Source organism: Mytilus edulis, chromosome 4 (genome assembly GCF_963676685.1).
Source record: "Mytilus edulis chromosome 4, xbMytEdul2.2, whole genome shotgun sequence".
NCBI lineage: Eukaryota > Metazoa > Mollusca > Bivalvia > Mytilida > Mytilidae > Mytilus > Mytilus edulis.
In genome coordinates this window covers 41,453,230-41,481,159 of record NC_092347.1, presented here as the reverse complement: position 1 = coordinate 41,481,159, position 27,930 = coordinate 41,453,230, and the positions used below count along the sequence as shown (strand labels likewise).

The 27,930-nt window shown below is 31.5% G+C and overlaps 1 protein-coding gene across 3 annotated transcripts; it reads right to left on the bottom strand.

Annotated features, from left to right (window-relative positions):
* Positions 1–1,398: 1,398 nt before the first annotated feature.
* On the bottom strand, positions 1,399–27,749 carry LOC139521882 (putative leucine-rich repeat-containing protein DDB_G0290503). Of its 3 annotated transcripts, none has more exons than XM_071315556.1 (19): positions 27,601–27,749; positions 23,772–23,859; positions 22,986–23,075; positions 20,665–20,748; positions 19,283–19,396; positions 18,894–18,965; positions 18,236–18,310; positions 16,640–16,723; positions 15,886–16,002; positions 13,232–13,306; positions 12,089–12,181; positions 11,178–11,291; positions 10,255–10,368; positions 8,974–9,099; positions 7,982–8,023; positions 7,167–7,250; positions 4,415–4,489; positions 3,592–3,651; positions 1,399–1,534 (listed from the first exon to the last, which is right to left on the bottom strand). In XM_071315556.1, the coding sequence occupies exons 2-19, from the start codon at positions 23,824–23,826 to the stop codon at positions 1,524–1,526; spliced, it is 1,485 nt and encodes a 494-aa protein (XP_071171657.1). In that variant the 5' UTR covers positions 23,827–23,859; positions 27,601–27,749; the 3' UTR covers positions 1,399–1,523. The 3 variants fall into 3 exon arrangements, with proteins under 3 accessions (XP_071171657.1, XP_071171658.1, XP_071171659.1); XM_071315557.1 differs by having other exon boundaries at positions 22,986–23,077; positions 23,780–23,859; positions 27,601–27,710; XM_071315558.1 differs by lacking the exon at positions 3,592–3,651 and having other exon boundaries at positions 27,601–27,717.
* Between the last annotated feature and the right edge of the window lie 181 nt (positions 27,750–27,930).

The following is a 27,930-nucleotide window of genomic DNA, read 5'->3' as shown; positions in this document are numbered from 1 at the left end:
AAGAACATCCTTATTATTTAGAACAATTAATGCTATTGCAAACAGTAAATTTTATCAAATGAATATAACAGATATACATAATGAAACTGAAGTATTAACTCATTACAGAAAACAAACACGAATACATAATGCAAAGACCAACACAGAATAGACACACCCGACTCAGTCCAGGCCTCAACGCAGTAAATTGTAAAAATGACGTCACATACGATGGTGAAAAGGCATTACAAAATTACGTCGCATTTGAATTTATGAAATTTCTGAAACAGCAGAAGAATGACGTCACATATGAAAAACTATATCTCAAAAGTAAGATAGAATTAGTATTGATTAAAGATTATAATAGAACTAAATACTGATATTGCATTTAAACACAATGCATATTGGAATACTTATTAATATCAATTAACTATAATATATATATGTCCAGTTTGTTGTAAAATATATCTCTAAATAAAAATTAAAAGTAACTGACATTGTAAAATGCTTGATGTCTTGATTGACAGCATATTTGTTACTTTTGAGGTATGTGTGTTTTAACAAACAATCTGCATACCCATTGGAATCAACAATTTTCATCGTCTTGTCGACTTGTTTCTTTATTCATATGTGGATAGCATCATACAGGAACTTTTTAAAAAGAAAAAGTTAGCAGTGTCATTAAACTTCACTTTCCGCTATATAGATGTTGTTTTCTGACTGAATGTTTCAAACTTTGGCTATTTAATGTTAATTGCATCCATTCAATCGAACTTGACTTATATATATAATATGACAATCAGTGTCGGTGGAAACAAAACCTTACGACATAATAGATACTTTCAGCTTTCCGGTTGTGAACTTTTCATTTCCATGAAGCAACATTCCAGCAGCAGCTGAATACGGAGTATATATTGTCTACTGAAACGATATTTCAGAGAGCGCGTATGTACTTGTATGATTCTTGACTGAAGGTTGATGCCCATAAGGAAGCTGTTAACCCAAGGGTTACAAGTGGTATTTCTGTTTCATAGATGACAACGAATTAGTCCCAATAGCTGTGACTACGATCTTGTCTCCTTTTCCCCGAATGTGTTCTACCGAGTAAGACATATCACCCGGTTTGCTCTAACATAAGCAACACGACGGGTGCCAGATGTGGAGCACGATATGCTTACCGTAACGGATCACCTTGGATCACCCCATTTTCAGTTAGATTCCTGTTGCTTTGTCTTTTGTCTTTTGTTATTGTAATATTTTGTCGTTTCATTTAAAGCCATGGCGTTGTCAGTTTATTTTCGATATATGAGTTTGAATTCGACATTATTTTACATTCATTTGTACCTAAAAAATTTCCGATTAGTTTTACACTTTGAAAAAAAAGAAGTACGACGTCAAAACAATAAATAAATACTTATACATGTTTAAAGTATGATTTTATTTTTAAGTAGTACATAATTAAAAAAAAGTACCATTTTTATATGTTACATTAGTGTAAAACGTTCATAATCTTGGACCCGAATCAATCATAAAACTAGCAAATCTCAAAGTGAACCTGCAATTAAAATTAACAGTTTAGCTATGCAATATAACAGTTTTGGATTTAAGAGTCGTTCTGTACAGAGCTGTAGAAATTTAACAATGTTCTGTTATTTCCATTTAAACATATCATCTGTTGGTTCCTCATTGTGTAACAGTAAACTAAGACATAACATAAACAGACATCTATGCAAGTTTCTGTTCACTTAGACTCGGTTTCCACTTAATATATAAATGAATCAATCTAATTGTATTTCCTTACTTTGTATTACTTGATTTATTTTATTTGACTTGGCAGAGATTAATACGAACGCTCATTATAGACCAGTTCATCTACAGCAAGGTGTTTTTTGGATAAACTCATCAACGTTGAGTCCAGTTGTGGTCATTGATCGGGTTAACATATGTTTACACTATATGTGTATCCGCGCATAATAAATAATGAGAAAACCGTCTATTGTCTTGTAAAGTGGAATTTAAACACATTCAAAAATTGTTACATTTTTGAATATATGGATATGAAAGTAAAATTATAACAGAAGTTTCAAAATCTGCATATGTCGTTAGTATATAATGTTTTGGTGACACTGATAGGTGATTAGGAATCAATGATAATTACAACGGCAATCATTCTTATCACACACATCTTCGAATAGACTGTCCTTATGCAAATTGAAACGTAAGCTCCGCCCGATCAGTAAAAAGCACATTGGTAATTCAAGTATTACTATTATAGTTGAATACACCTCGAAATAACTTGAACTATGTAATCGACTTTTATTTGGCTTCATCTTATTACTGTCATCCCATTAAATAATATTTACGTACAGCGGGTTATTTTTGCAGTGTAAATTTTCGCTTATTTTCGAGGATAGAACAGAATCGCAAAAATAAATTCCGCCAATTTAAAAGTGTACATGCAAAGATATTATGAAAGCTTTGATTCCGCTAAAATGATAACTGCCAAAATATATCGTTTACTTTATTCAATGAAAATCGCGAAAATAAACCACTATACGGTATGTTTCTTCCCAAAATGTACATCGTGGAAGACCAATTTGCAAGATTTTGCAGACTTCCCCTTCTGAAATTTTGCCTTTGAGTTTGATATATTTGTTTTACTTTTTTTATATCCAAGTTATAAGGCCTGCAATGGAATCGGTATCCTTAGTTCAAATACTACATTCAGATGATACCTGCTGAATAACATTTGATTTTGTACTTTATGCTTTACATTATACATGTTTATTGTATGCTTTTTTGTTATCAAATCATTAAACTACAGATTGTGCTACAACTCCTTAATCAGCAATAAAAATTACAAATTATTATTTGCATGCGTAAAAAGTGCATTTTTGGGGGATTTTGATTCATCAGGATCACCCATACCTAAATTTGAAAGTCAGGGGTATAAATACGAACAAACATAATGTAAGTAAGGTAAACGTCTCTTTTGGAAAAAAAAAGATATTTCTCAACAAAGAATTGTAGAACTATAGCTGCTATAAAACATACAAGTGCAGAAGCTATGATTATTGAACAGGTGATATTCTCGGAAAATACAGTACACCAGCAGTGCCAACGACTCAGTACGTGTACGTACATGAAAATAACTCTTTATTAATTTTCCCTTGAGGTTGTTTTTTGAAGATCTTTCTGAATTAAGGGTATCTTTAAGCTTGACATTCAATGAAGACATTTTTTTTTATATACATCCTTTCGAAGTGAACGATATTTTGATTGTTTTCACTAGCATTGAATACGACTCATTTCAAGCAAAATTTTTCAGACAAAATTACACGCAAGTTATTTATCAGTAAAAGTTACGATCGGTTTCTGTCGTAATTCGTTTTATGAAAAGAACCGCATTGAATATAGAGATAATAAAAAAATACCTACTTCTAAATAAATTTAAACTTTTATGACAGTGTATTTCTCTTGTGAAGGTGTTTCTTAATGTTTAGTTCAGGAAACTATCACAATTATCACATTTTTCTAGAAAAACATTACAATATGTAATTCGATTTTGTTTTCCAGTTTAATACTTTAGAAAGTTTGAAAACTCATACCTACCATTATTGTTCCTTTTTCCTTCCATTGATCGGGAATGACTAGGGGAATTCTCTACATATCCTATAAATAAGAACAACAAAAATTTCTATCTTATAATTGGTGCAGAAAGATATTATTATTTTATATTATACATTAGCATGACTATCAAAATTATGCTACTGACTATTGCTAAACTGTTTATAAATCGTCCACTGACACACTCTCTCAAGTTTATGGTAAGATATAAAGTTTCAAAATCTGTAATTCATAGTTTAGAAAATTTTAAATTATCTTTTTCCAACTACTAGTACTATTGTTTCCAATCGATTTCTTCTAAAAATATGTTTTCTTTTGTCTTTACAAAAAAGTTAATTTGATGGCTGCTCGTTGTTATTTCTAAGATTGTCGAAGGTCGATGGTTCTCACAGGCGTTCCCCATCAATTAAAACTGAAAGTCAAGATTATAGTCAAGTGCTTACAGTGGCGTTAAAAATCAACCAATCAATAAGTAAATGTGAATATAGTACATTGTAATAGATATGACCAGTAACTATAAATTTGTTTCACAAATTGTTTATGTAATTTTATGTTGAAACCAGATCCCTTTTAATTATATATATATATGATGATAAATAAAATTCCTAAAGTTTTATGGGTATTCCCAAATATATCAATATGCTAATAATTGCAATACCATGATGTTGAAGACTAATGATGTTACAACTATAAGGAATATAAGTAAATAATAAAATTTAAAGACATTTTGAAAAATGACTCCTCAGTAAAACATTAATCAGAGAACTCATTTCGTCATAGTTTATAATACATCTTATTATAACTCTACCTGAATCATTTTGTGGTATTATTCTATTGTATAAATTTGCGTTCGAATTTCCAAAGATACCAAAGTTGTCGGTTACTGTAATGTAAAATATAGTTTTGTTAAATATAAAACATAGCTTTGTTGAATGTAAAACATATTTTTGTAAAACTAAAAAAAATATCTATGTTATACATGTATGTAAAGTGTGTTGAGCTTGTTGAGTACTATATATAAAACAATCATATTTAATGAAATGAAAATATCCCCAAACTTCAAATGCAGTTGGTGCTTATTCATATATAATACAAATAGTAATTTTCTGTCCATTTCTAAAGATGAAAAATGTATATATGAAAATAATAAAACGTTAATATTATAATAACGGTATTAGTATTAGCACAAACGATCTTCATTTCGATCACTTACTTCAGGATTCAGGCCTAAAATATTTGAAATTTCAAATCTTAACACAAACTTTCAAATAGATCGTTATAAATACATGCAATGTTTGCATCACACTATACTCTGAATATCCGTCTGGTACTTACATATAATAAAGAAGATTTGGTATGTTTCCCAATGTGTACAAACAAATCAATGAAAAAGATATATGTAATACAGCAGCAAACAACAACCACTGAATAATAGGCTTGTGACTTGGGACAGGCAAACGCAAAATATGGCAGGGTGATATTTAAGATTTCACAAGAGATCTTGTAGCATGAACACATAATAATGGTTATAGAGTGTCAACGTTTAAGGAATCTTAAACATTTTATACACACCATTTTAGATGATACAATTTTGAGGGGTCGTACTTTGGTCGTTGCAATGTAAAGCAGATGTATAACGTCATCCTTAAAAAAGGACATACTTTCCTTTACATGTCTGCAAGATAGTCATTTATTTTAGTATTTGTGGTTCTTTTCGTTATTTTCATTTGCCACAAGTACAAATATTGTGTTGTGCAAATATTGTGGAAAAAAAATAAGACATTATTCAAATTACAAATATAATAAATGCATAAACGGTTTAACTAGTTATTCACAATTTTTGCTTTTCAAAGACATGAAGACCTAAAAAGATTATTCTCTTTACTTCTATTCAATTTTAGATCTATTTTAAGTACAGGGTCAAGATCAAATTAATTGATTGAAAAGCACTTGAATTACATTTTAATACCGGTAAAAATATTTCTAACATGGCCCTTTTTTAAATACGTATCTGCCATAATTGTCACAAGGTAATTCATTCAGTACCTGTTAAGTACTCTACAAGGAACTTTATTATATGTGCTTAAGTATGTTCGCTCCTTTGTTTAATAATTAGCATTTGTTTTAAAAACTAATGAATTGACAGTATATAAAAATGATAGGGCCGTGTCCTAGTTTTTGAAAAAAGTACGGGTTGGTGGGCGACATTTTAATGGCACTACGAAAGTCAATAAACAGCTGCGCCATGAGCGCATGATACGCCCGACGTCTTGTGTGGACGTTTTATGCAATAATCATAAATAGTTTCTGAGAAAGTTTTAAGAAATTACCATTTATTGCTTTTGAGACACGGCGGGACATGTGAAACCCCCCCCCCCCCCCCACCCTGTTTTTTTTTTTTTTACAAATATCACTAAAATAAAATTTTGAATCAAACCAAAAAGTATACAGATCTTTAGATTAATATAACAAAGAAGTGTGTACAGTTTCAAGCAATAATCATAAATTGTTTTTGAGATACGGCGCAACATGTAAAAAAAACCCTCCCCTTTTTTACAAAATACTCAAGAACTCAAAAATGAAATTTTGAGTCATCACCAAAAAGTATACAGATCTTTAGATTAATATAAAAAAGAAGTGTGTAAAGTTTTAAGCAATAATCATAAATCGTTTTTGAGATGCGGCACGACATTTAAAAACCCCCTCCCCCTTTTTTACAAAATACTCAATAACTCAAAAATGAAATTTTGAATCATCACCAAAAAGTATACAGATCTTTAGATTAATATAACAAAGAAGTGTGTACAGTTTTAAGCCATAGTCATAAATCGTTTTTGAGATACGGCGCGACATGTAAAAAACCCTCCCCCTTTTTTACAAAATACTCAATAACTCAAAAATGAAATTTTGAATCATCACCAAAAAGTATACAGATATTAAGATTAATATAACTAAGAAGTGTGTAAAGTTTTAAGCAATAATCAAGAATCGTTTTTGAGATACGGTGCAACATGTGAAAAAAAACACACCCCTGTTTTAGTTACAAAGTGCCGTAACTCAAAAAGTTTAAATCTTATTTTCACCAAAAAGTATACAGATCATTTGACCATTATAAAGAACAACTATATTAAGTTTCATGAAATTTAGATAAGTCATTCTCAAGTTACGGTGCGAAATGTTCACGCCGGACAGACAGACGGACGGACGGACGGACGGACACCGGACATTTGTATACCATAATACGTCTCGTCAAAATTTTGACGGGCGTATAAAAACGAGAGTAGCAAACATATCAAAAGTGGAATGATACTTTCGTTAGTCGATTTTGTTTTTTTAAAAACCTATCAGCTAAGTCTCTGTTATAAGTCTCAGCTGACACTTTGTAAAACGATCAAAACTATAAATATACTCTTTCGTTAATGAATCATATGACATATCGTTATGGTAACGAAAGATAACTGATAAAACTCATTCAGACAACAGACTTAAAATGTCGATTTGACTATGATTTTAAATAATTAGAAATTATATTTCCATATATAAAAATATTGCAAGCCTACCTGTTTGTGGACTAACATGAGCTCTTGCTTCCCATAATTCCCTATGAGACTCTACTAAAGCTGTTTCCAGAGATTGCACTTTCCCTATTAAATAAATCAACAGAAATCTTAAATAGTTTAGTTCATAAAACATTTAAGAGTAAACATTCCGTGACTATATCACAAATACGACACAAATATCGAGCTCCAAAGGCAAATACAAAAAAGGGGAAGTCCTCAAATTGACAAAATCAAACGCTATCAACATACGGAACAAGCAAAAACAAACAGTATATTCCTGACTTGGAACAGGCATTTTCCGAAGAAAATGGTGAGTTAATGCTAGTTATATAGCTAGCTAAACCTCGCTCTTGACAGCAGTTCATAGTTGACATCTTGAATGATCAAGTGAGGCTAATTATATCATATATTGCTCGTTGTTATTGATCTTAGTTTGTTCGTCTTGGTTTTACCAGAGGAGTCGGGCGTTGGTGTGTTTCTGGTAAAATAGTTTTGATAAATCCTGTAATTCTCCTTATCTTATCTACTCTGTAAGATTGAGCTATACAAATCTTTCTACGGAAAAGTAAGCCGTTTTGTGTCGCTAGTGGCGCCAACATTGGTGCTCCGTACAAATAGAAATTTATTTAAAACACTAACTGTCATTAAAAAGTCCTGAACAGAAACAAAAAATGCATAAAAAAACCCGGGATCGTAGTTTGCACGGAATGTATACTGAACTGTCTACGACACATTTTTGTCTATATGAATCTTAAAAAGAAACAAATGAATAATAAACAATAAAACCATCAGCCAGTGTCGGTAAATGTACTTACCAAAAAATTCTTTAAGTTTGTTGTTCAAAGCGTTTACTTCATCTACAATAGACAAGGGGTATTCAAATAGACACACCTGATAAATAATTGTAAACGACTAAGTCAATCATTTTAAATAACTGTACTGTACGAACGATCGATCGATGCATTTTCCTATTCTCAATTTCTTCGTTATACCAACAGCCCAATGATCATTAAGTGTGTGTTAACATGAAATATCACTGAGTGACAGAGTAAAAGTTAATAAATCTGTACAAGTTGAAACTTACTTTAACATGTTTAAACAATAATGTTTTTCTTCACTAGATATTATAGATGACAATTTTTGGATTTAACACGTCTTTAAGGACTTTAAGTTTTAAGTTATTCTTCTTAAATTAGCAACGTAATAAGCCTTTCGGTAGTTCCAGATCGACTGCCAGTTATACATGTAAGGATGTAACGAAATACCAGGCTTTTATATGTTACGCCAGACAACTCATTCGTTGCAAAATTAATTCAATTATTACGAAGTAACTAAGTAGTAATCACCAACAAGTTGTGCCAAAATACAGCTGATGCAATCTTTACCTTCGGGTAAATATATCTTAGAGTTTTACATACTTCATCATTTCATAAATATTAAAGTCACAGAAAATGAACATACTCTGATATCAGTGGTATTTCATGTAAGCACAAAAGTGCTGATTTTTTTGGCTTGTCAACTTTTGGTAACGAAACGTCAACCAGTAGTGGCATCGACTCAATTTATGCTCAAACTCATCAAAGACTAATTAAATTACAATCGAGCAAATTTTTACGAGTTTTTATGTACATACGTACAGTAATTTAAGCTTTAATATTAAAGGAAACATAACTACATACAATGATTACCAATTTTATTCGATACTAAATTGCCAAACCTCCCGCTTGTATGGCAATAATAAATATAACACTAAAATGACAACATTACATGACAGGACTTATACAAATTATAGCAAATATTTATTTACCACTCTTCTGTTTAAGTTGTGTTTTTAAACTGGCTTTTTGTCCCATAAAAGTTTGAGATTCTTCCATTTGTTGACCATACTGTTGTAATATTTCTCTGTATTTTTCCTCCATAACTTTATTTCTTTCTGAAACATCAGCAGTTTGACAACAATTTATAATTATGATAACATTTATTAATTTGTCATACATTTAGCTGGATCGAAACTGAAACACTTCTCATGACCTTTAAATTTAGGATAACTCGATTCAAATTTCAAGGATCTTCTACAATGGCTATCAACTTAGGTTACAGAGGATATAAAACACTGACATCAGCAGACCAAGCACAGCAGTAAGTTTAACCTTACCTTTCATGATGCACAACTTTTGATAAAATAGCATTTACTTTGTAAAATGTGGATAAATAATGAACAAAACGAGAAACAAGATAATAATTAGATTGAGAATGGAAACGGGGACTGTGTTAAAGAGACAACAATCCGACCAAAAAGCAGAAAACATCCCAAAAGCCACCAATGGGTCTGCAACACAACAAGAATATCCCGCAAAAGTAGGCAGGCGTCAGTGTGCCTTTCAACAAAAAATTGTTCTAGTTAAGCGATTATGGACGTCACACTAAACTCAGAAACATATAAATGAACCAATGTCTGTAATGCAATGTATAGTAGCTTATTTTGGCATAAAGTTGAAAACAGATCACCACTGCACTGCGAAAAGTGATGATTTTAAACTATTGGAAAAAAAATGCATTGATAAGTATTTGGCCTTCGAAGTCGAAAGTACAATGTCTTACAGAATAGGTTTTTCAACACAGTTCGCTATATTCATGTATTAGTATCAATATATATATTCAAAATTTTGTCAAACCTACGTGGACTTAATTCAAAACTGCAAAAATACTTAATATTGTGAATAATATTTATATAAGTTTAACGTAGAATAACAAAAATAAGGGACATTCAAAACGGAAAATACCTTAACAAATGGAAAAAATGAAAAGCTCACACACATCAAACTAATTGAAAACAACTTTCATATTCTTGACTTCCCCAATAATCCAAAATATGTTCCTATGATAGTCGACAATGCAGATTTAAATATTTTTTATAACTGTTTCTGTTCATCAATATATACATACTATGTTTTGTATCATCAGGTGGCATTGAGTTTTGTTTTACCCAACAACAATGGTGAAGCAAACAAATTTCCATCAATGACAAACAAAGGAGAAACATTTTTGTTAGTTTTTTTTCCTTATAATTATTATAAATATAATATACCTCGGAATGATTCCTTATCCTTGAAATATGATTCGTTTTGTTCTCTGAGATTTGTAACTACTGACTGCAAACGATTAGCTACTTTTATTTGCTCCAGAAGTTCAGCATTTTCTTCTGCAAAACATTGTTAAGCAACGTTTATTACGAGTGTCAAAGAATAACTTAATTTTGGATGTAAAGCGTCTTCTGATTGGCTGACGTCGTTTTGTTCATCAGCTCATAGACATAATTGTGTCTTGTGACCGTGACGTCATCAACATTTTTTCATGATTTACTCCGGTTTAAAATGGAACTAAGAATTAAGTTATAAGAAATGACTGTATTATTTAAATATATATTAAAACAACACATTGAATCCTATAAATCAACTGATGTTTGAGGCTATACAAATACTTCAATTAAGATGAAATATAAATGTCTTGAAATGTGTTTATAATATTTAACTAATAAGAGATGAAAACATTGACGTTTTTTTTTATGCAAAAAGGTGTCCAGAAATCAAAACCAATCTAAACAAAATAAATACAGATAAACGCTTCGGATGCCTACAATTCTTGTGTTATGTTCATTTTAGAATGGAATTAGCAATGTGAATGTTCCAACCCATAAAGATAAAAAAAAAAAAAAAGCTCTTTCAACATTATATTGCAATGTATTTCTTTTTGTCGCTTTTTTATCATTTTATTGATGTTTTATTTCGACAACACCAATATTTTGAATTCACTAATAGACTTGTCATAAAGGTGAGTTTGACAAAGCGCCACTTTAGTTCTTCTAAAAATGTCATTCTTAAATAAAGATTGCTAAATTATGTTTTTCCACTACTTAAAATAACCTGACGAACAACGTAAACAGAATATTCCTAAACGATTTGTGTTTAATAAATATGATGTTGCATTTTAGATAAAAGAATAAAAAAATACCTTGAAGATAACTGCTACTTTCCGCTATCTTTCTGAACTGAGCTTCTTTCTCTGGTAATTCTTGATATCGTATGGTAAGTTCCCTTGCATTAACATTAACCTTTACCACCTCGCCTACAGTAGATATTTCGTATGATAAATGAAACAAGGGATATACATACATAAAACATACATCAGAATAGCTCACAACAGCCCTAGCAAATGGACATACTGAACTCTAACGTTCAACAGGTCTAATGACCAATTTGACGAGTTTTGTATGACCATTTTGCAGGTCATAGTCGATGACAAACAACTTTAAGTATGATAATAATGAGGAGTTAGAGGTTTATATGATTTTTTCTTTATTTTTAGTTTTATTTGTGACAAATTGTTCTTATTTAATAAGACTGAAGTTTTCTAATTACGAAAATAGTCATCGAGATAAAGTCCAAAAAGGGATGAGGTTTAATGAAGCACGAGCATAATTTTCAAATGCAAATCTATTTAAGATTTGTACTTCTCCTGTTAAACATATTTGATGTGATAATGTGTTTCCTTTGGAATTGTATTGTCATTAACAAAAAGCTGAAGATATAGAAACAGCAATACCAAAAAAGATCGAAAATACAAAACAAAAAGTCTTTCAAAACAACTCACAGTAACAATAAAGATTGAACAGCACAAAACTAACCATAAACCAAGGTATAACTCAGATTCGAGCGTCACTGGTGAATCTTCTGTAGCAAAAACGCGTATAAAATTTTAATTCCGGTATCTATTATAATTAGTTTATTTATATACCCGTATGGGTTATTAGTCCCTGTTTTACTTGTTGAACCGTCGTATTTCTAATAACCAGTAAAATACTGGTGATAGGATCCTCCCAGTAATACAACACATTGCAGTAGGTTGCATTTCTATATTTGTACCTTGTAAAACTTCTAGTTCACTTTCTTTGGATTTTAATTGTGAAGTTAACTGCACCACTTCTTCAAATCGTTGTACCAGCTGTAAATGTGTTTCTGAAATTATTTAACAAATGATAAAAATCTAAGATAAAGCAATGAGACATTATAAAAACGAGCATCTGTTTATTTTTCAAACAATAATTTTTTTCAATAATTAACAGGTCGAATCCGATACCGATTCCTATAGTATATGTCACATGTAGTTTCCGGTTGTAGTAAGAAAGCCATGATCTGGGACGAGTTCACAGTTGGAGATTTTGAAAACAGACACAATTACATGTATATGCACATTAAAATCAGCATGATTTTTTCATATGACAAAAACGACTATAAATTAAAATTCCAGCCAAAATAAAAGGAGAAAGTACTTGTACTAGTTTAGTCACGGTGTGTTCTAGTGTTATACGAAGATTTTTTAACTGTAAATAATGATACTAATACTAATAAAAAGAGAAGAAAGCAGTGACAAGAGCGCATGATATGCCCATACATATAGAGTATATCCATTACAAAATCTAATGACGATGAAAGTAGATTTACTAGATATTCTTAAATGGAAAAAAAGTTTAAAATAGGATTCATGACAGGAAATGCCGAAAGGCTTTTAAAAAGCAGTTAATTTTTACATTGAATGTAATACTACCTAAAAACCCATATAATTCGGTGAAACTCTCCTATTCCTAACTATAAAACGAATAATTTGACTATTCTTAAAGTTTAAGAAAAGCATGCTGTTGCAAAACAAAACTATACATTATAAATTATATTGACCCAACACAAATTTTTTAACTCATTATTTATAAATTTATTTAGGATATCATATTATAGTATGTCATACTGTTTTTGAATTGAATTCCATGAATAAAAATCTAACTGAATATAGATACTTATTAATACATTTTATTTCACTGCACTCACTCCATACTATAACGACAGGTCACTGAAGCAAGTTTTTATCGTATTTTAACAGTTGAACAGTTTCTGGGAGATGAATTCAAACTGAAATTTGATAAACTTTATTTTTTGAGCCATTTCTATTGAGATAAGCTAAATCCTTCAGGAAAAGCACAGTAAATAAGACTAATAAAGTCTAAATAAACTTACGCTGATGTTCTGAGGATTCTTTTTGTAGTTCCATTTCCTTCTGCCTGAAATCCATTTTCAGCTGTATTATTTGACCTATAGAATAAAATATGACAATTGTTTACTTATATGAAATATACTATTCTGGTATACCAGTTATAACTCATAAAATGTCGTCAAAGTTTTTTTTTACGTATATGGACAACTGGTCGAGCTCAACATTACATCATCTGTTACCTTGACCAATAGGCGTCCGTCGTCTGTCGTCGTCGTCGTCGTCTGTCGTCGTCGTCGTCGTCGTCGTGCGTTAACTTTTACAAAAATTGTATCATCCGAAACTACTAAACCAAATTCAAACAAACTTGGCCACAGTCATTATTGGGGTATCTAGTTTATAAAATGTGTCCGATAGCCCCGTCTGCCAACCATGACGATATGGCAAACAATAAAATGTAAAGTGTTGTCTATAATTTTGAAAACCGTTACAAATAGAGAAAGTAATGTTCAGAATGTTGAGCTCTACTAGTTATACCTTCTCGAGACACATCTCAAACAAATGGTACAGAATGCAATATACACGTTAAAGAACTAAATAAACAGCTTTCATGAATGATCTATTATACCTGACCCTTTGTAACTTTTGTACTATACCTATAATCCAGCTTTTTTTTTGTTATTAAAGTTTTCTTTTTTAATTTCTATTCTTTTCTCGGCCGCTATCCAGACTGCAAGACGTATGTCATGTGTGTATTTTAATTTCAAGCAACCGATCTCAAATAGTTAATGCAATCCTATGTAAACTTTATCGATTATAGCGTCATGTACCAGTTTTTGGGATCTAAGTGATATGTTTCTATATGTTTTCATCAATCAACACTAACTATTTTCATATTGTCTCGATTATGTTTATTGGTTATTGTCGTATTGAAACTGCACATCAGTGAGTAAATAGTTATCAAAAGTACCAGGATTATAATTTTATACGCCAGACGCGCGTTTCGTCTACATAAGACTCATCAGTGACGCTCAGATCAAAATAGTTAAAAAGCCAAATCAATACAAAGTTGAAGAGCATTGAGGATCCAAAATTCCAAAAAGTTGTGCCAAATACGGCTAAGGAAATCTACTCCTGGGGTAAGAAAATCCTTAGTTTTTCGAAAAATTCAAGGTTTTGTAAACAGAAAATTTATAAAAATGACCATATAATTGATATTCATGTCAACACCGAAGTGCTGACTACTGGGCTGGTGATACCCTCGGGGACGAAACGTCCACCAGCAGTGGCATCGACCCAGTTGTGTAAATAGTTATCAAAAGTACCAGGATTATAATTTTATACGCCAGACGCGCGTTTCGTCTACATAAGACTCATCAGTGACGCTCAGATCAAAATAGTTAAAAAGCCAAATCAATACAAAGTTGAAGAGCATTGAGGATCCAAAATTCCAAAAAGTTGTGCCAAATACGGCTAAGGAAATCTACTCCTGGGGTAAGAAAATCCTTAGTTTTTCGAAAAATTCAAGGTTTTGTAAACAGAAAATTTATAAAAATGACCATATAATTGATATTCATGTCAACACCGAAGTGCTGACTACTGGGCTGGTGATACCCTCGGGGACGAAACGTCCACCAGCAGTGGCATCGACCCAGTTGTGTAAATAGTTATCAAAAGTACCAGGATTATAATTTTATACGCCAGACGCGCGTTTCGTCTACATAAGACTCATCAGTGACGCTCAGATCAAAATAGTTAAAAAGCCAAATCAATACAAAGTTGAAGAGCATTGAGGATCCAAAATTCCAAAAAGTTGTGCCAAATACGGCTAAGGAAATCTACTCCTGGGGTAAGAAAATCCTTAGTTTTTCGAAAAATTCAAGGTTTTGTAAACAGAAAATTTATAAAAATGACCATATAATTGATATTCATGTCAACACCGAAGTGCTGACTACTGGGCTGGTGATACCCTCGGGGACGAAACGTCCACCAGCAGTGGCATCGACCCAGTTGTGTAAATAGTTATCAAAAGTACCAGGATTATAATTTTATACGCCAGACAATAATTGTACTTTATTGCATTTCCTTTTCAGGTTATTTTGTATTAATATAAGACATATGTTGAAGCGTAAAGTATATTAAGTATAATCCAGACGACGACTTATGGACACAATTTCAACAATGTTTTGATAAGTATTGTTTATACTAGTGTATTGACCGTTAACTAGTACCATTGGGTACTGGAATTTTCCGAATATTCAAGAAAAGGACAACAACATTAAGTATACATTTGTTATATCCTTAATTATTTGCACTATATTTTTTCAATTGATGATAAAACTACTTTAAGGTGTGGGTTTGGATTACTTGAAATTAAAAAAAATTAATAAAACATAAAAGTAACAGTGAAGTTCAATCAATCCTGTATTTATTCTTGAAAGTTCTGACAAGAAGATATTTTAAATAACATCAAACAAAATATAATAAACTTTCGTTTTCATAACTAGAATCAAGGTTGAATGGTTGGGACATTTAGTTGGAAGAAATACATATTTGTTTTTAATAAAAAACGGGGGGAAATTCGCATCAAAACGTTCGGCGATATCTATTCCTTTATAGTAATCTTAGCAATGGACTAGCATTATAAAATCTCTGAGTGACTCTCTCTCTCAATGGTTACCTTCCAATTGCTGTTTATTCTCTTGTAACTTATCAATGTGCATTTTTTTAGATTTAGCATCCTCTTCCTTTATTTTGATAGTTCTTTCTTGAAGTTGTAGCTTGCTTTGTAGATTACCTATAGACAAAACATTGAAATAAATAATGATTTGCATTGAGGATAGTCGTGGGAGTCATAAGGCAGTTGCCCCCTCGCATTGTGTAAATTAGTAACGTATGTTGCATGTATATTTTATTGTTAAGTCGATTTTAATATCCTCTCACTTTATCGTACTTAATATAAAATAGTTTATAAAAATCAGTTGACAGTTTATTCTATATACTTTTTTTTTTAAGTTTCACAACTCTAAGAGTGTATTGTACAATAGTGACTTATTTGCAAATGACATGCTTTGATATATACCTTGCTTAACAAATTCTGTTGGAATGAATTGAAATTATTTTAAAGTTCCAGCTCAAACGACAAGTAAATAGTCTGTAGATTCTAGACAAAAAATATGTATCGCTAAAAAGTGATTTTTAATAAAAAAAAAAAAAAAGAAAAAAAAAAGGCAAGACATTCTATTTTAGACCATCATATCTGATTACACAGATAATACATTATTGGAATACAAAGACTCAATTTAGCAAGAGTCGAAGAAGTTTAATAAAATAAAACGACTTTCTTCTTGACCCAAATTTCTATAGAAAACATAAACATGTATTTATGTAAGATGCAGCTTGAATACATCAAGGAGCCTTAAAAGTAAAATTACCTAATGCAGTTTCTATTTGTCTCTTATATTGTTCGTGACTTTCACGAACTTGACGCAATTCTGTTGTCAGTTGTTTTATCTTTTCTACAAATAAAAAAAAATGGAAAGAAAATAGTAAACAGCATTCATGACCATTAATATATAAATACAAATTTACAATAAATGTAGATGAAAAAAGAATAAAATTAATTATAAAAAGGTTGGGTAAAAAAAACTATAAAGGTTCACAGCTGATCTAAGAGGGATACCGACCCTTTAAGTCAAATGCATTGTCCAACTCTTCGTGGTAAGTCGGTAGTTATGAAATACCAGTTTCACAGGGGATGGCGAATATGCTCCTAATGTCCCAACCACTTATATGACCTACCAAATTATACTTTTTACTACGAAACTCGAGTATGCAATGATTTTTACGATATAAGAATAGGCAGATGTGGTATGATTGTCATTTAAACAACATCAAAACAAAGTAACAGGATTGTATACAAATAAAGGTTAATGAGCAGCCTCCTACATTAGTTGAAACCCTTGCCATAAAGTAAGTTCTAAAAATCAAGTTACAATGAAATAAGGAATAAGGCAATGGCCTGCATAAACCTTTGCCGACCACAACATGTATGGCAGACAACAACTTATGACAACTTTTGTTATTATTTCCGAGGAGAGGGAGAGACATAAAATTGAAAATAGAAATAGAGAATGGCACAAACAACAGTCCAAGGCCATCACTGGGTCTTCAACATGGCGAGAAATTCCCGCATCCGTAGGTGGGCTTAAGATGGCCCCTAAATTAAAATGTGTACTAGTTCATTGAACATGGACGTAATACCAAACTCCAAAGTATATAAATGAACTAAATTTAAAAAACGACATACACGACTAACAATGGTCCCTGACTTGGGATAGACATAAACATTCAGCGGGGTTAAATACTTTTTGAGAGATCTCAACCCTCCCCTTGTACATCTAGCCAATGTAGAATAAAGAAACACACAGCAATACTCACAATAAAACTCAATTTAAAAGAAGTACACAGCAATACGCACAATAAAACTCAATTTAAAAGAAGTACACAGCAATACGCACAATAAAACTCAATTTAAAAGAAGTCCTAGTTCGATTTCAAAATAGGTAACAATAGAAACTAAGCTAAATGACAATGATACACACATTAACAAGGGAGTACTAGAAGTTACTGATATGCCAGATCTAGACCTTATGTATAAAAGAAAATCACAAATATAATGAACTCTAAGGAAAATTTTAAACGGATATTCCATAATCAATGTTGCACTGGTTAAAACACTTTTATGAACGCTGTCATCCCTTCTTATCTAGGACAGTTTTTTAATAAAACTTATATAGTTACCTTTAAGGTAGTATTTACAATTAAGGGGTGTCAATGTATGGCCCACAGACCTCAATCATTGAAGCAAACACATAAATAGACTATATTATCATATGCAACAGGTTTGTGAAATCTCTAGGTTCGACATGAACATGTCTTTTGTTATTCCATTGAATCGTTTATCATATTACCCCCTCCTAAATATTCTTCTCGTCAAAGTCGGAAGATTCCGTTTACATTAGAAATACCTTCTTTTTGCCTTCGATCTGCATCTAGTGAAGTGATTTTTACATTTTGTGCGTTTAATTCCAGTTGTTTTTTCTCTACAAAAAAAATAATAATGAACCTAGTATGAATTTCAAAGTTTTGTTTTCAAAAGCAACCAGTGATGTTACCTGTAAGTCCCTTACAGAATAACATTAACATTCAGCATTTCTTTCTGCATAAAATTAAACAATTAAAATCCTTATCATATTGAAAGACTAAATCGAACTTTCTGATCAAATACATGTATTACATCAATACAAATGTTTTCAGGTGTTATGTCTTTATCACGTTCTAGCCTCTTATCAATAAGCTCATCATGCATATCAGGCTTAAAATTTTATACACTTAACGCGCTTTTAGTCTCATCTACGAAATACTCATTAGTGACGCCTACAAAAAATAGTTTAAAAAGGCTAAATAAATTACGAATTTAAAGAGAACTGAGGACTCAAAATTCAATTAATAAAATTCGAAAGCAATGGCAAATGATTCTAAGTTTGGAAATCAAACTCCAAAACAGCGGTGACGTTGCTTTGTTAAACTTTCAATGTAACTTAGCAAAGACGACGCTACCATTGTTTCGGAGTTTGTTAAAAAATAAAACAAAAAACAACATATACTAATGTGAAAGAAACTTGCCATTTGTTTTGTTCTCCTTGGTCAGCATCTGTTGTAAATGTCTGTTGAGAGAATGGGTTTCGTCTAATCGTGCTAAAATAAATCCAAACAAATAAGACTACACTTTGATATAAAAACACCATTCTTCTAAATTATATTTTGCATTCAGATTTTGGAATTACATAAATAATGTATTCACATTTATATATTAGATATTTATATATGTTCGACTGATTATTCACATTGCTCTCAGTTTAAATGAAAAATAAACACTCAACAGGACCGCTGCCATATTGAGAAAAAGAGATACACGACTTTTTTTCTCCAAAAGTTGACAACACATCATAAACAATATTTTTTTATGTCTTAAAATTTAATACATTGGGTTTGTAAATAATTTCGTCAGTTACCAAGCTCATCTGCTACTCGTTTGTGTCTTTCAGTGGTTTGATTGAGTTCTGTTTTAGCACTAGCCAATTGATCATTACAGGACTTCAGTGAACTCTCTTGTGTTTTTAATTTGTCTGAAAAAAAATAAGAGACATGTTGTAAAATATGGAATAAGATTTTCAAACGTACATCTTAGGGGAGACTGTACAAATATTTCACACAAGCACACGTGAAAAAATCCACATGAAACTAGGTATTACGAGGAAAACGAAAAACAAATATATTGCTCATATTCATATATATACGGAACAAAACCGAACATCCCGAACACAAAATGATATGGAAACACTTTAAGAAATCATTATATTTGGTACGGGTTTGACACGAGAAATTTTGCATGTGAACTAGGTGATAACTCATATATTTACATATGCTTACAACATGTGCTTAATCGTAAAATTAATTATTCTGTACTGGCTCATTATTAGATGAATTCAATTACAAAGATTTAACGCTTAACTTCTTTTGCAATAACCAAAAATAATGGAACAAACAAAAAAATGACGGTTGGTTTGCAAAATTTGGAACTATTCAACGAGAATATGAATTTTCCATAATAACAGACACCTGACATCACCATACCATAAGCCGACTTTTTTATTTGGCATAACCCGTCCAAAAAAGTGCAACAATGTGTATGTATCTTATTTGTTACACTGAGACCAACCATATTATCTTTTCAACACACAAGTTATTATATACTTCCAATGAATTCATGTCAAAAATATTTAAGTTATGACAATCTTATTTTGTAAGAAAAGTCGTGTAATAGGCATACAGAATAAGAATAGTTCCACAATCGGCAATCCTCGGGTGACTCCGCTTCCGTCTCGTTAGATGAGGTACGGAATCGGCCGAGTTGTGACGATTGAATAGTTCCATTAAATACCCTTCAAACAAAGACAAAGATCACAAAGCAGTTGTAATTTCCTTTTAATACTTTCAAACAATGACAAAGTAGATCAATTTCTTATACTAAAGTTCTAAAGACATTCTTTACTTTTTATAAGCAGTCATATGACCGATATTTTATCGATTAATTTAAAAAAGGCATACATTATGTCCTTTACATGTACATTTGTAAATGTTTCTCTTTATGTATTTGAATATAATTATTTAATAAGTGCCTCTAAATCAAAAAAAAAAAAACCACCTTGCATTGACAATACTTTTATAACAAGTGATAGCACAGATTGTTTAAATCTTAGAAAAACAATGTGTGAAAAAGAAAATTTTTTGACCCCTACTTTTATATATAGCTTAGTAAATAAAAAATCTGTAATTTGTAATCACTTTATTTTGGCAAAACACAAGTGATGTTACTACAGGTATATTATCTTACCTGAAAACGTTTTAAAGTCATTTTCTTTTGACTTTGTTTTTTCTTCAACTTCCCTCAATTTTTCATGTGCTGCTATAATTTGCTCTGGAATTGAAAAAAAAAAATTAAAGCACAAAACTTGCATTACAACGTTATGCATATTTTAATATTCTATTTAAAAAAATGAGTAGGAAATTAAAAAAAAAAATGATGTTAAATAAGAATATTTAGTTTCCATGTGTTTACATTTCAGGACAATCGTTAGTTTAAAATGAACCTACGAAATTGGCTGATAATTATTGATCACATATCATATGTGACATATATATACGGAGAAGTCTAGGGCGATGGACATGAGGCTACGCGATTGGATCTGTATTGTGTCAAAGGTGCGAGTTCAAAAACCGTTGAGAGACAAAAATATGTCAGCATGAACATCTAATTTGGGTTTCATTTTTGAACCTATATATATATATTATATAAGTTTAAAATTAGTTGTGTATATATACCACTTCATCAAAAGAGACAATAATTGTCGAAATCCATATATGCACCTCAAATTTGCGGTATGACATCTTCTCCGCGAGTTTTCTATTTGGTATTCAAATAATAATTGAGATCCATGTTACATATGGTGATCAATTTATTTGGCAATCGCAAACGGCAGTCAGCAGGGTTTAAGAACATCCGTTTTTCGACCTGTTAGTCAAATGCGTTTTGTTAAACTATACTTTTCACATTTTTGGTCTTTTGGAAAATGTTGTTTTGTGCTGTATTGAGACCCTTATACAAAGTAATTTGTTTTACATGCACACTTACAGGTTTCAACGTTGTTTTCAGTGTAGACATGTATAGCATAGCTGGTCGAGTGGTCTAGTGCGTCGGGAACAGTGCAACTCGATTTCGTTCCATGATATCTCAGTATCATGAGTTCGAATCCCGGCCAGGAAAGAAAAACAAATGGAATTTTTAACGACCTTGACTGGCTATACAGCCCTTGCACGGTCGGTAGGGAAGAACAAAAAATTACTAAGGCAAATTTACAGATCTCACATTGCTGGGCTGTTATTTAGACGAATAATATAATTATATATACACAAATACCACAGGCACTTAGAATTTTTTTTTCACCTTTATACCTTAATATTAAGGTATTAATATATTATAATAGGATTTTTTTTCTGAGACAAGTGCCTGTGACAATTACTCTAAATATCAGCACAACAATATTAAATCTGCAATTTTGCATAAAAAATGTTTTTGTTCTTTCCTCGCGGGATTATAACTAATCTTATTGGAATATCGAGATAACACCACCTGCACTGTGTCCATTGCTCTAGACCACTAGGCCAAATAATATAGTCGAAAGGTAATAAGGGCTTCATAAGGGTCAACAGACCTGCTCCGCACACAACCCACATTATCTTGATCATAGCTCATCAAGTACAAATATGACCAGTTAGATAGACAAATTTAGCCAGTGATGTTTTTGATGTAAGCAAAACGCGCGTTTCGTAACTTTTAGTGTATTTGGGAGGTTTTAACCATCACCATTTTCTGACGGTTAAAATCTTGATTCCACTCATTTCCAACATTTTTTAAATTCTTTTATATTTACAGAGAGTGACTCTTAAGAGTTTAGATAAGAGTAATTCAGCGATCACTTTAAGATTCAAATTTTTAGTACCAACGTTTATAACTGAATTTGATAAAGTTCGTGTTCAAGTATCTCAATCGTTAGTTTTCTATGTTGTGTTTTGTTTACTTTTATTTGTCTGGTGGTCTTTTTCTTTTTTAGCCAGTCAGTTTGGTCAGTTTATTTTCAACTTATGAATTTGAATGTATCTTTGGTATCTTTCGCCTCCATTGATAAACGAAATAATTCCTCCGGGTACTATATAAAAAAGTTTGTTTAGTTCTGTGTATTCAAACGTTCTTAAGAAAAAAATGTGTTTTATCTAATGGAATGGTATGATACGAAGTCCCCAAAACAGAAAGTACAATTATAGTCACTTGGTATCTGTTTTCAACATCCAACATCTCATTACAGCGGATTCATTTATTTTTGTGGGTATCAATTTTCGTGGATTGTTGATCACTTACATCGTTGACATTTAATTTCGTGGTTTTTTTTTAAATCTCTGCATACAAAGCCTATAGAAAATTTATAGTTCGTTGAACATTTAAATTCGTGGTTCACCTCTATCCACGAAACCAACGAAAATTGGTATCCAAAGAATAATAATGAATCCACAGTATCTTATTAAAACCAAGTAAACGAGGCCACTAAACAAAACCAAAAAGTTAAATATAAAAATTTTACAAAATAAATTAATAACTACCTTTAAGACCTTCTATTTGTTTCTCTTTTTCTTTTACTAATTCCTCTGCTCTTCTTATATCACCATCAATGTTGCTTTGAGGAGAACTTTCTATTAAGTGTTTCATAAAATAAATAAAATTATAATGTTTAATTATGCATATAAGATCAAATATAAATCTTACAGATGCCAAACGAAGAGAAATATTTACTTTATTTTTCATTTATATAATTGAAATGCCAAGTGAGAAGGTAAAATTGGAAAATGTGTCCTTAACCTTTATATTAAGAGTGCATTTCTTTCTAACAAAAACGATGCAAAAGGCTAAGTGCGCACATGTTTTAATAATTTATTTCAAACATACGTCTTCAAAGTTTACATAAACTATGACAAACTATGCAAACGATAAAATGCGTCTGCAGTTTGTCGTTTATTAGTACAAACGCTACACGTGTTTCTTACTTCAACCTGATTTAACTAAGTATTTGTTTCTACGTTAAAAAGTCTGTTTACAAACAACATGTGCATGCATTATTGAAAGTTCAGACAGGGTCAGTAAAGACTTATTAAACGATGTATTTGTTTCTACTTTTGTAGCGTTTAGAAAACAACAAAACGCGACACAACGTTTACAAAATTTTGGTTAGAAAGAAATGCTGCCTTAATAACCGTCTTTATTTAGCAAGAAGCAAAAGATGTTTAAACGATCATGTTTAACACGAATCTTGAGCACATAGCAACCAAAATGAGTAAACAAATAAAATAAAATAAAAGCAATGAAAAATACAGTTACAGTGTATGCATTACCATTATCTCCATTTCTGTTAGTATCTGAAGAATCTTGACCATTCTCTCCGGACATCGTATTGCTAGATCTTCAAATGCCGATTATCAACTAATAGAGAAAAAAATATTTAGAAAGTATCTTTGTGTGTGTTGAAACAAGAACATAATTGGGTTACCATCCGTTGGTGTGTCATGAAATAACAGTTCCTTCATTATAGACTTTTAGTTTATAAGTTCAAAGTTGAATGAGTTTTCTGTATTATATAAAAAAGAAGATGTGGTATGATCGCCAATGACACAACTATCCACAAAAGACCAAAATGACACTGACATTAACAACTATAGGTCACCGTACGGCCTTTGTCTGTCTGATTTAGACAAAATATTACAGTATTGGTTCGTTACGGAATAAAGGATACAGACGACTTTATGGCATTTATGACAAAGTTTACAGGCAAACTTCTTTTAGGCGGACCTTTTAATGGCAATATAGAATCAATTCACAGTGTTGACTAAATATCTTTTGAATTTATTGTGCTTAAAGACACCTTGAAGTTCTCTCTATCTGTGATAATTTCTGCCAAAAAATGAGAAAGTGAAGAATAACATTTATCAAGGACAATAACTCATAAAAGCGGTCAATTGACAATTGCGGTTAAGTTGAATTTGTAGATTTTAGACTTTTGCTTACACCAATTCTCTCTATCTATTATACTTTTTGCTAGAAAAAAAGATTAACAAAATTAATAGTAAAACTAGTTTTTCAAGGGCACTAACTCCTACATGCATATGGGATGAATTTACGATTCTGACGGTTCATTTTGACTTTGTTTTATGGCTTTCTACATTTCTGTTTGTCTATTACAGTTTCTGCAAAAAGTCAGTAAAATAAGTCGTTCAATCAAGGGTAATAACTCCTATAAGGGATCAATTCAAAGTTCGATCGTCTATCGTGACTTATATTTAGATATTAATTTTCCGAGTGTTCTTGTGCTTACTATACTTTTAAAAATTCTCTCTATATTTTTACATTTCAAGATAAGTATAACCCGAAGCTGCCAATTTGCCAAATAATTGCCATTTTAGGGCCAAAAACTCAAAAATTGGCGGTTTGATAATTCTAAAAAAATAATGGAAGATCAACCTTGACCTGCTGATCAATTCTATCTTGTTAATTGCTTAAACACTTCTTTAGATTTTGAGAAACATGTAATATGCTTTAGAATTTACTTCAAATTGAAATTTCAAAAAGATTCAGTTGCCCGATTTTATCACAGGTTATAGACCATGGCCTTCTTCTAATCAATCATAACACTGTTAGATATGCTTTACAGCTGACTGCATTGAGTGTGTAGCTTAAGGTAATACCTTTGGTTAGCTTGCTTGCTAGCTGAACCGTGAAGTATATGCCCATTCAAAATCATTGACCGAAAAAAGGAGGGATCAAAACCCGGACCCCTCCCTGGATTCGGTACTCAGACGCCAAGTGATGGCTAAAGCTCAAGTAGCTTTTGACTATGATAACGTGTTAAAAGGCTATGTTAATTGAAACAGGTCGTTAATTTTCTCAGAAATGATCCATACAGTGATCTGTAGTTGTAAACATTCTTGTCTTTTGGTATTTGGTTGATAGATTCTTGTTAGTCTCATACTACATTTTTGCGAGCATTTTTGATACTGTATGTTGACTAAGTTATTCGTATTAAAATAAGGATATATAACCCACACAGAACTGAAATGTTTGCAGCAGGTCTGCTGCAAACAAAAAGCTTGCAGGAACCCTTAATTTGAATAATGTTTGCAGCTAGCTGCAAACCTCCTGCAAACATTGCAGCTTTTTGCTGCAAGCTTGCGACAAGTTTGCAGAAACAAATATGTTTGCAGTAAGATTGCAGGAAAAACAAGAATATAAGGGATGTTCGCAGCTAGATTGCAGGAATCTTTGACAATTTTATATGTTTGCAAGAGCATTGCAAGAAACTACATAAAACGACTTTGCATGCCTATTGGTAACTTCCTGGAAGATAAAGATTTGAAATTTGAAAATGTTGGTGATGTTTGTGTCATGATATATATTAGTGTTCAGGGAGTCATTATAGTTTGGCAATTAACAGATTAGTTTTTTAAAGACATTATTTGTAAGTACAAATTCATTGTAGAATGTAAACTTATGAAATATTCATTCCCTCCACAGATATCTGCATGAAGGTTAAAAATACAATTTCAAATATGTAACCATGCAATATACAGTACTCCCTCATATGCAAAATATGTAAGCCCAGTTGAATTTTTTGAGAATTTTATTTTAACTAGCTGTATATATATACATGCGCAAATCAAAGGAGTAGGTCTGGTAAGAACCAATTCTGGCCTCAAATTCCAGGTTCATCTGACGAAAGATTTTGACCACTTATTAAACACTTAAGTGTCTATTTCATTTGAATCAATTCGTTTTTGTGAAAGATTTCAACTGATTTAGTCATTAAAAACGATCCGATTCCAGCTCAAATATGAAAAATCTAGCAAATATGCCGAAAAATGTCACTTTTCAGATGGTTTTTGTCAAAAATGAAAGTGGCCGCATCCGTGTTCATCCTCAAACTTTATATATGTTATGTATTATCATCAAATACAACTTACATTTCAATATTAAGGATGAACACGAATGCGGCCACTTCCGTTTTACACGAAAACCGTATCAAATTTAACTAAAATGCTAGAATAGTGAAGTTTTCAGTAATATAGCATGACTTAATGGTGCTAGTACCCGATATATGTGCATTAATTGTATTGTCAAAAACTGGCCATATTTATGTAGCAAAAGCATTCTACTGTCCAATAAATAACTAAAAGTTTACATTTTAACAATTTTGTAAAACTGCTATATTTTGGGGCCAAAAAGGGGTCTTACTGGACCTACTCCTTTCAAATAAATCTTTTTTAATTTAGATTCATGCATGTAATTCATTTGAAAACGTACTTGGAATTAATTTAACTTATCAAACATGTTAAAAGGTATAACATGTATAAACTTATGCTATGATAGTTTTTGAAATGATAAAGTAATTGAATTATTTTATGAATGGATGTAACAACTTTTTTTAGAATTTGCTGTGTAATATAGATAAAATGGTGTGTACACAACATGACATTGGTTAATTGTATAACAGATTGATTTGAATAAAAATGTTTGCCGCAGGTCTGCAGCGAACACTCAGGAGAAATATTAATTTGCATAAATATGTTTGCAGCAGGTCTGCGGCAAACACTCATTTGCATATAAATGTTTGCAGCAGGTCTGCAGCAAACACGCAGGAGAAAGATTGATTTGTAAAAATATGTTTGCAGCAGGTCTGCAGCAAACACTCATTTGCATATTAATGTTTGCAGCAGGTCTGCAGCGAACACTCATTTGCATGGTAAATTGTTTGCAGCAGACATGCAGCGTATTTGCAGCAAACACGCCACAAACATGGACTCTGTGTTCGCTGCAAGTCTGCAGAAAGTTCGCAGCAGACTTGAAGCAAATGTTTGCAGGAGGCTGATTTTTTCAGTAAGGGAAATCCTAGATGGTAATCATATATATCTTAACATTGAAACTCGATTGCGCTTGTAAGTGCCAATTAAACGAAATTTACACTTTAACTTCCGATTTCGTAAATAATTAGTACAGTCCAAAGTTCATAGTAAATTACATCCATGACACATTTTACATTTTTCGAAAATATAATATTCTACTTTCGTTTTCTCAAAACCTCACAATAATTTGCAAAATATAAAGATACCCTTATTGGTTTTATTAGATTAATATTACGTAGATTTTAATAATTTAATAATCAACTGTACGTACTTTGCAAATATATTTAAATCCGGACACTGAAGTATTCCGTTGGGAGAAAAGTCTGAAGGCAAAACAAAACCAATTTTAACCCCCGATGTTTATCAATAATTCATTATCACGTGATATAAATTAACTTATCCAGGTATAAAACTTTATGTAATAATGTTTAACTTATTATACTACGTAATGAATCTCACCATATACATTAAGACTGGGTAATGTTATTGTTATTTTTTCTGTATATTAATTGATTTTTATTAACTCTTTTTTTTGGGGTGGGGGGTGGGGGGGGGGGGGGGGGCTTTATGTTAACTGTTTAATTACATGCGTTAATACAAC